Genomic DNA, 10,247 nt, shown 5'->3' with positions numbered 1-10,247 from the left:
CAAAATACATTGAATAATTTATTTGAAATACAAAATACAAAATACTTTTATGTGTTCCGCTGAAATACAAAATACAAAATACAAATTGTATTTCAAATACTGTATTTCAAATACAAGTATTTGAAATATGCCCAGCCCTGCCTCCGAGGGTGTGTCAATTCGTGAGAGCGTAGCGTGTATAGAGGCGTGCATTAGTCGACGTTTTAATAAGCGTTTAACAGCCCGGCGAGAGGACGGCTTACCCAAGATGAAGCAGGAGCTGGTCGCCGTGCACATGCACGAAACCGCCAGCAGCAGGGCGCGATCCCAGTCGAAGCCGTTCCCATTGAACGCGCCCACCCCCATGCCGAACAGCGACAGGCAGCAGGCCGCGACAATCGCCTGGATCTGCACCAGGGCGATGTTCCCGACGATCATCTTGATGATCTCCCGCCGGCTGGTCATGTTGCCTAAATTCGCCTGGGTGCACAGCCGCGACGCCAAGCACATATCGAGATTACCCTTCAGACCCTGCAGTGCCGTAGTCAGAATCAGTAGCTGGGGGACTTCAATGAAAGCAGGCATATTCTGAAAACAAATACGTTGAGATTAGAATACCTATGTATGAGCAGGGATTGGAAGTAACTCGTTACTTGTATAAGTTACCGTTACAGTTACTTTTTTTTAGTAACGACGCTATTCTTTTTTCTTTTTGGTAACTGTAATGGTAACGTAGTTACATTTTTTTGGTAATGGTTACAAATTATACAGTTACTTTTATCGTTACTTTTTGTATTTTGAACTTTTTGCATTTATGACAAAATTTTCGTATGTACATTCAATCTTCAGTTTTTAGCTAGTATTCACATAGTTTATTCTTATTTTAAGAGCTGTTTTAAATAATGTCTTAAAATATTAATATAACTCTGTGATTGATTTATGACATCTTAAGAATGCCATAAGTCAATTAATATCACAATTTAAATTGACGAGTACTTTAATAAGATATTTTTACGTTATATATGCATCTTAAAATACTTTAAAAAATTTATTGTGAAAAATATCAGCTGAATTGCGTTTCAAGATCGAAAACTTAACTGGCGCGTAGCTTATAAAATTGGATATGTATATATATTATATAAATTTATTTCGAAATATTAAGCACGAAGTTGGAAGCTCTAGCTCATATTAAAAAGACTTTCATTTTCCTAGTTGTATTTTTATATATACAAAAAATTGCATCTTAAATTATTTAGATTGATCCTGTTTTAGCATTAAAAAAGTAACGGAATAGTAAAATCATGTTAATCATATAGGACAATATAGTATTTCAACGAATTTTATGTGATTTTCATTATTTTTTTAAATATAATATATACTATAACAAATTTATTGTAGTGTACAGTAAAATTTATTGTAATGCACAGTAAAATTTGCGGAAATACTATATTGTCCCACAATTAACATGATTTTCAGAGTAAATTAAAAAAAAAATTCTCTCCGTGTAATGATAACGAGTTATTTTAAAAAAGTGTAACTATAGTAACGGTAACTAGTTATTTTTTTAACTCGGTAACGAGAAACGATAACTAGTTACTTTTGAAAAGTAATCATTCCCTGTATATGTGTGGTATATTAAAAAGTAATAAGATTCACCTTATGATAAAACAACAAGTAAAACAAAGAGTAAATAGGAATCAAAGCGCTGGTGTCGGTGCGTACAGAAATATTTAATGCAATAATTTAATATAACATATAAAAAAACGTACGTTTCGACTATTTTTTAGCCTTCTTCAGCAATAACAATTCTTCTTAGTACAATTAATGACATTTAGACGCGTAAATCCTCCAAAAAAACTTCAACAACTCCGCACTGATCAATATACCAATATGATAAAATATCGTGTAATTCGCCGCTAGGTGCGCGGAAAGAACAATTTTGTTGAAAGGTTTAAAAATTTTGCTAAAAACAGATGTAAAATTAATTTTTTATTGCATTATTAAAATAATTTGTTGAAATGTTAAAACTGATAAGCATTGCTATAAAACATTTTAATATTTCAGCAATCATTTTGATTTTCGCACAAAATTATTTTGATTATTGAACAAAAGTTATTTTTAGATCTGGATTCAGCAAAATTGTTCTTTCAGTGTGGTTACTCAGAAACCCGTAGATGAAGGGCATTTATCGCAAGCCAGTTAGAAAGCTGGATAGAATATGCAAAAGAGCACGCGAAATATACATCAGAACAAAAAATATTTGTATAACTGAATAAAATAACAGGAGCAGTGCGCGTGTTAACTACCGTCGCAACTTTGATCTAAGTACGTTTTTATATGTTATATTAAATTATTGCATTAAATATTTCTTTGCGCACCAACACCAGCGCTTTGATTCCTATTTACCCTTCGTTTCGTATGTGGTATATTTTTTATATATGTTACCGTCAATCCCATAATCGTTAAAATCCTGTTTTACTAGTTAAAATTAGTTTTAAATTTAGTTGAAACGATCGATCTATAATTATACTGTTTCGGGTTTTCGACTTTCCACGCGTAACGAGGTCCCCCTTCCCTGTTTACGGAGCAAAACGAAATCTATAATTGTACTGTCCACATAGGTTTTCGATTTTACGGTTTAATCAACCATTCTAATTTTATCTAGTGAATTCGGATTTTAACGGTAACGTATTATATCTTCGTTTTATACAAAGTAAATTTATCTAACATTTTGATTACCGTGTAAAACCGAAAAATATAGATTAAAGAATGCTAGACAAACAGTTCGAGACGCACGGTGTGTGTAACGCGTTACTTATTCTTATCATGATAAACATGGTATTGTTGACGAGTCGACACCGTCACATCCGTTCGTTTTTAGAGAAGAAGGCTTCGAGATTATTATCCTATGTATGAACCCGCGATAACGACTTGATTATTTTGTTCGCAGCTAATCAAATGATTGAGAGAGGATAAATTCTTCGACGGAACCCACCGCGATCGCGCCCGTAATCTCCGCCCGACGATCTATACGTGAGATCAATATTAAAAATGTGAAACGGCACTCAAAGGTGTTTATGCAGCCGCGTCAGCGCTTGTAAGAGCGACACTGTATCCTACATCGCGCTATCCGATAAAATGCATCGGTAAATATTGAGGGGAAAATATATCAATTTCGATATATATATACATTTATACATATATATACAGGGTGTCTCGTACTCAATGGTACAGCGCTTGTGGGGAGGTAGTGTGGACCAAACTGAACAAAAAAATCTTCTACCATTTTGCGATCTTCGCAATAGTTATCGAAATGTTAATCATTAAAAAAAAATTTACGCCAAGTGTATCGTACATTAGGTACATCTTATCTAAATCAAAAATATTATTTTAACAAATAAAAGTTGTCCAAAAACAAATATGAGATCACACAAATTGCCAAGTATTTGGTTAGACATAGAGAGTGGGGACAAAAATATTTTATTCCAAACCAGAAAAATATGTTTTTAATAAATCGTTTAAATTATTCAAAATTATATGCAGCAAAAGTTTAATGCCATTGTCTTTCCGAATAACTTTAAGTTTCGTAAAACAGACTTAAAGTTATTAAAATGATAGAATCATAGTTAAGCTTAGCCATTATGTAAATTTTTTTCTTTTTTTAAAATGATTAGTATCTCGATAATTATTGCGAAGATCGCAAATTAATAAAGGACTTTTTTGTTCAGTTTGGTCCACACTACCTGCCCACAAGCGCTGTACCATTGAGTATGAGACACCCTGTATGTATGTATATCAATTTCACCGTCTTCGATAAATATCTTCGATAAATAGGTAAGCTATTGTATTCTATCTTCGGGGACGTGAGCAAATATCTCTATCAAAAAAAGAAAACGATAAAGAGGTGAAAAATGTTTGATTGAGTCACTCGAGTCTTTTTTTTTTAATCGAGACAACATCGCGGCGTCTTCCTCGGGGAGGGCCCTTACCTTCGCGATGGTGAGGACACGACCGGCGCCGATGGTACCCAGACCAGCGATCAAAAACGGTACCGACACCTGTAGGATCGTGTGATACCACCTCTCGTTCCTGATGTCCTTGTTGTCCCCGTGGCCGCTTGGATCCTTACGTCGCTCCGCGTCGGGATCCAAGACGGCGTCCGACGAAATTGTGACTATAGAACTGCCGCTGGAGAGAGATCCATTTCCATGCACTCCGCCGGGTATGCCTTTCTTGTCCGTCTGACCGACGGGCGCCTTCAAGCCGGCTGTCGACCCATCGACACATGTTAAGTAAAATCCCACAGAACGGACAGCGTAATCGAGGGATATTCAATTGCGGCGTTCGCAATCGGTATAATTTTAAATAAATCAGATCATGTTGAAATCGAGAGACCCGAAATAAATTTATCGGTTTGCACGAACACGATAATTATCGATCACGAGAGTGTCTGGGGGCTGTCGATCGCGGTAATCCTCCTCTATTAAGGAGAGACGCGAAAGAAAAAAAGGAGCATTTGCAAACTGACGTCGTGCCCGGACTGTATAAATTAACTCGCGAAATTAAGATTCACTCAGCTGATTTTAGAACAGAAAGAGAGATTTAGAAGAGATTAGGAAGGCTCACTGACGATCGGTCTCCTGGTAGTCGTCAACATTTAGCGCCGTCATCCTCGTGTAAACAAACTCACGTTCCCCGCAAAGGCATGTAAACGGCGCGAGGCGTCCCACCGAAAAGAGGCGGTCTTCTCGTCGCGTCGACATTATAAACCGGCGCGGAGTACACCTAGCTAGTTCCACCTGATCTCCGTAAAATCGTGGGACGGTCAGCGGGTAAAAAAACCATCGCGAATTACACACATTCGCGTCGTAATCGTAATTTTAATCACTATTGTTGACGCGCCGTGCGACATTTCCCCACCACACGTGTGCGTGTGTCCGCGAGCGATTTGTCACACCGTGACGATGACGACGACGACGATTAGTTCGCTCATTTCCTGTATAGGTGTGAAGTAAACGCGAACTTGATGCGAACGTGATGCGAGGCGACACGAACGACACGAACGCGGCAACACGATTTAGGAATTTGCCAAGCGCTTTAAACGACAACCGGGCGAAATTCTGCTACATCACGTGGTCATTATAGCGCGAGTATATTTTATTGAGAAACTATACGCGATCTCCCTCCTCGTACATTGTATATTCCATCACTTTGTTTGTCTAATAATTGCGCGAAGCTATACGGAAGTTCGCCGGACAAATTCGTGCGTCATTCATATAATTTTCACGCTGACACGACATCGCATTTAGTCTGCATGAATATGCAGCTATTATTTTTTTATTCCGAAGGCCGTAATCCAATTTGATGACTAAATATTATTTTTATGGCTCAATTTTTAAACGCAACAGCGTGTAGATAAGGATGGAAGTAGCAACTGCGACAATGTCGTCTTGTTGCGAAAGTCGCGCGATAAGTAATTTTCCAAGTTTCGAAAGTGCACGAAATTTTTATTTTTTAGTCCGAAGGCCGTAGTCTAATTTGATGATTAATTATTACTTTTATGGCTCAATTTTTAAACGCAACAGCGTGTAGATAAGAATAGGAATACCAACTGCGTCATGTTGTAAAAGTCGGTAAGCAAAGTGCACGGAAAACTATCGGTCTCGCAACAAAATTGTATTATTTCATTATCTATTTTTACGCTAAACTTATATTCATTTTTTTGCATTTCCTATTAGGCTAATTGTATGTCTGAGTGTCAAGGAAAAAGCGTTCTGGAGCGTAAATGTTTCACGGGAAAAATTGAAAACGAGGAAAACTTTATTTTTAATCCTATTCAAATAAATTCAAACTTCAATGCCGTATAGGCGGATGCAATTCTTATCTCCATTCGCGGCGATCGAAACCGATCGATACCGTTAGTGACGTAAGAATTCACGTACCGCAAAGATGTAATAATTTATGCCGTCCAATCCGAACGACTTTGCCATGCATATTCTTCCCGACGACTTTTATCTTTCCTCATTAACGTCACGCGAGACTTTCGGGATTAGCATTTATCCGCATATAAGCATAGTCATGCGCGAGGATCGCGCGCGCGCGCTAAGCTACCGCGCGGGTGAATCTCTTCGCGAATCTCTTCTCTTACCGGCGACTTTCTTCACGAAGTCGGGCTCCGGATTGATGTCCACGCTCAGCTTCTTGTCACTGATGCCGTCGAATTTCAGCGCATAGCCGTCCCTGCCGTTCGGCATCGTTACGCGGGGCGTAGTGAAAGCTTGGTCCCTGATTCTCCCAATGTCGCTCGTCAGCCTGTCATCGTTGCTACGGTTGTTGTCCGTCGGCGTGAGACCAACGCCGACGTTCATCAACGTCGGCTCAATCTCCGAGTCCAGAAAAGCGACCATATCTGCGAAAGTCGACTTGATTAGGCGGCGTCTGTACAGTGAGACTTGAGATTTAAAAAAAATTGACCAATCGCAAATTAAATTTATCCTCTTCACGTGAGAAGAATCATCGATTATGATTGATCAATTTTCTGAAATCTTAAGTCTTAATTCTCATTCATCTTGTAGACGCCGTTTCATAGGAAGTCTCGATCCGATATTTAGATACTAGAAATCTTCGGGAGTTAAATCCTCGATTTAAAGTGTTCGAAAAGCCGAGAGTGACACAAACAAAGAATTGCAAGTTTCCGAAAAGGCAGTTGATTTAAAAATTGTAATGCTTGACTGTTTTGAATGGAAATTAATGAATTATAATAATATAACAGCTGGTGAATTATAATAACTGATTATTAAAGCGATGGAAATTAGTAAATTAGAATAATGTACATATGTACGTACAACGACATTACATATTGACATTGTATATCAGTTATGATTGATTTTGAAATCTTAAGTTTTAAGCCTCATTCATCTTGTAGACTTCATAGGCGGAATTCTCGATTCGATATTTACAACAGAAATCTTCGGGAGTTAAATTTTCGATTCAGAGTGTTCGAAAAGCCGAGCGTGACACAAACAAGAATTGCAGGTTTTCGAAAAGGCAGTTGATTTAAAAATTGTAATACTTGACTGTTTTGAATGGAAATTATAATAACATAACAGCTGGTGAATTATAATAAATGATTATCAAATCGATGGAAATTAGTAGATTAGAATAATGTAGGCACGTACAACGACATTAACATTAACATATGTATCACACATATAAAACTCTAGTTTTGTGTAGTGTTCATTCTCATCACATTCATTGGTCTTCGATAAGTGTAATGTGCAAGGCGGCCGAGAAACAAATGTAAATTAATTCGCGAATAGAAATAACGCTTTCAAAGTCTAAAGGAGACACATTTAAAGGAGGTCAACATTGTCAATGTATTATAACAAGGAAACAAGTGCTATGCGTCAGTAGTATTACGGTCTAACTTGTAGTTCTTATAATTGCAAAAAGACGAGACGGAATTTGCACACGGAAAAAACAATTTTGCTGAATCTAGATCTGAAAATAATTTTTGTTCAATAATCAAAATAATTTTGTGCGAAAGTCAAAATGATTGCTAGAATATCAAAACGTTTTATAGCAATGCTTATCAGTTTTAACATTCCAACAAATTATTTTGATAATTCAACAAAAAATTATTTTCAGATCTGTTTTTAGCAAAATTTTTAGACCTTTCACCAAAATCGTTCTTTCCGTGCACAACATATTTTTTTGAACACGGCTAAATTCCGCGGAATATCCGCGGAATATGAGTTCTTTGATATGATTCCTCTTCTCTCGCATTTTTTCAGCGCATCTGTATATTATAACACGGAAAGAATAATTTTGCTGAATCCAGATCTGAAAATAATTTTTGTTCAATGATCAAAATAATTTGGTGCGAAAGTCAAAATATGATTGCTGGAATATCAAAACGTTTTATAGCAATGCTTATCAGTTTTAATATTCCAACAAATTATTTTGATGATTCGACAAAAAATTATTTCCAGGTGTCTGTTTTCAGCAAAATTTTTAGACCTTTCAATAAAATTGTTCTTCCCGTGTAACAAAATGTATATCTTAATGTATTAAGTACTTACCGAATTCGCTGCTGGCCTACGGTGTTGCAGTAACCCGTTCGGCAGACCTTAGGATCAACCTGCGACAATCTCACGTCGGATCTGCCTGTTTCCGCGATCTTCGACCTACAGAAACTGAAAACACACGACCGCACGTTAGAGATCATCGGGAGACTATCTGGAAAACTGTTTGTCGTCACTGTTACAGGTAATCAAATTATTTTGCGCGCGTTATCGGGAACTCTCGGTGCGTTCGCGATGTTCAACGTCGTTATCGCTGTAACGGCGATTTATCGCCACCGGCAATTGCATATCTAGTCGAGACCATCGCGCTTATCGGCAGGGAAGGGGGGAGGGAGGGAGAAAATAAAGGAGTATTAAAAAAAAATGCGGGGATACGCGGGAGGTCAGGAATCCGAGAATCGCGATTATGCAAGCGCAGCTTGTTCGCACGCGCGGAACGTGAACCAGATACCGCGAGATTTGATCGAGCTGGATCGAATCCGATCCAGCGTTTTTTTTTTCCTTTTTTTTTCGAGATCACGAGAAATCCGAGAACTCGCGCTCGTCGTAACGCCGCTGGAACGCCGCTGTCGCGAGATCTCGCGTGCAAGATCGATATATAATTTAATGTAGACCTAATCGATTGATCAGCGTCGCCGTGCGCGCGGTATTTCTTAATCAACGATCGCCAGACGGAAGCAATCGATATTTAATTATAGCTAACGTGTTTAGCTTACTGTTAGACATTGTGCTTTCGCATAGTGTGAGTTGTGAGTCGTTTGGAAAAAATAGTCGTGATTTTATCGCCGGCACATTTTTTCTACCTGTTAAAATTAGACGTTGAAACGTTCGAGTGCTTTTAAGTTACGTGTTCCTGTAATAAGTAGCAAGAACATTTATTAAAGGTCGATCCACGTTTTCTTGTCTACAATGTTTTAATCTTCAAGTCTCAAGCATATTATACATATATATATATATATATATATATATATATATATGTGTGTGTGTGTGTGTGTGTGTATGTGTGTCATTCTTGCGCTCAAGTTATACATCTTTTAAAACTGTATATATATATATATATATATATATGCATTCAATTGATTATTACAGTTTTAATAGATATATAACTTGAGCGCAAGAATGACACATATTTTCCCTACACGAAAAGAACAATTTTGCTGGATCCAGATAAAAAAATAAATTTTGTTCAATAATCAAAATAATTTTATTGGAAAGTCAAAATGATTGCTAGAATATCAAAACGTTTTATAGCAATGCCTATTATTTTTACCTTTCCAACAAATTATTTTGATTATTGAACAAAAATTATTTTCAGATCTGTATTCAACAAAATTTGTATACCTTTCAACAAAATCGTTCTTTCCGTGTAATCAAGGTAGATGCGAGCGAAGCATCGATGAAGCAATCGAACGTTGTTCATCAATGGGACATGTTCATTCAAGGAATCGACCGCCGCTCAATTATTTCTTAAAACTTTCAAAAAAGATCGCCTTTATTTTCAACGAGAAATAATCGAGGCAAATCTAAATCTTTAAAAAAATCGTGCATACCTAAATATATGCTAAATACGCGTTTCTGAAAAAAAAAGTGCGTGGTCCAAAGTGCCGACTTGTACAAGCGCGATAGCGCGACACGTACTCACGCAAGATTAAAGGCGCGTGAAAACGAAGGGCCGGCTGCAGTTTAAAGGCGCCTTGCAGTCTGACAGAAGGCGTTTACGCGCCAAAAGACCGTTCTCCGGCAGGCAAAATATCCAAACGCTCCGTACCTACCAGAAGCGGGCGCACAAGAAACATAATTACGGCGCATCGGACGCAGGTGGTGGCTGGAATGCTTTTCACAGGGCGCTACCTCGTCGCGTTAAAACGCGCTCTTCTTTCGACGGCCTTTCGCCTCCGCATTCAACGTCGAAAATCGGGAGAGAGGGGGAAGGGGAAAAGAGGCTATTTAGGACGTACACGAGAGAGCATCCTCGCACGCAAAGGAATACTTGGCGACTGAAATAATAACGCTTAATAATATGACGTGCCACAGAGGAATCTCATTCGCATTTTCGATCACAATGCTTGAATGATTTCCTCTCGAGCCACATTGTCATTTGCAATAAGTAAGTCGTGGAAAAAGATACCGCAACCGGTCGAAATACCGTACGCAATTATTCCGCAAAAAAAAAACGCGACGCAT

At 37.9% G+C, this 10,247-nt stretch overlaps 1 protein-coding gene across 1 annotated transcript in view; it reads right to left on the bottom strand.

The window, feature by feature from the left end:
• Positions 1-8,180, bottom strand: part of LOC105453770 (solute carrier family 41 member 2-like) — a 12,932-nt gene extending 4,752 nt beyond the window's left edge. The window contains exons 1-5 of the mRNA XM_011695969.1: positions 8,061-8,180; positions 6,128-6,388; positions 4,610-4,858; positions 3,969-4,246; positions 243-567 (exon numbers count right to left, since the gene is read on the bottom strand). Of these exons, the coding sequence (XP_011694271.1) occupies positions 243-567; positions 3,969-4,246; positions 4,610-4,858; positions 6,128-6,386 (1,111 nt within the window). The 5' untranslated portion in view covers positions 6,387-6,388; positions 8,061-8,180. The remainder of the gene's footprint in view (positions 1-242; positions 568-3,968; positions 4,247-4,609; positions 4,859-6,127; positions 6,389-8,060) is intronic.
• Positions 8,181-10,247: the final 2,067 nt, after the last annotated feature.

The sequence above is a fragment of the Wasmannia auropunctata genome, unplaced genomic scaffold, assembly GCF_000956235.1.
Source record: "Wasmannia auropunctata unplaced genomic scaffold, wasmannia.A_1.0 LD335995.1, whole genome shotgun sequence".
In the NCBI taxonomy this organism is placed as follows: domain Eukaryota; kingdom Metazoa; phylum Arthropoda; class Insecta; order Hymenoptera; family Formicidae; genus Wasmannia; species Wasmannia auropunctata.
This window is presented reverse-complemented; position numbering and strand designations above follow the sequence as displayed.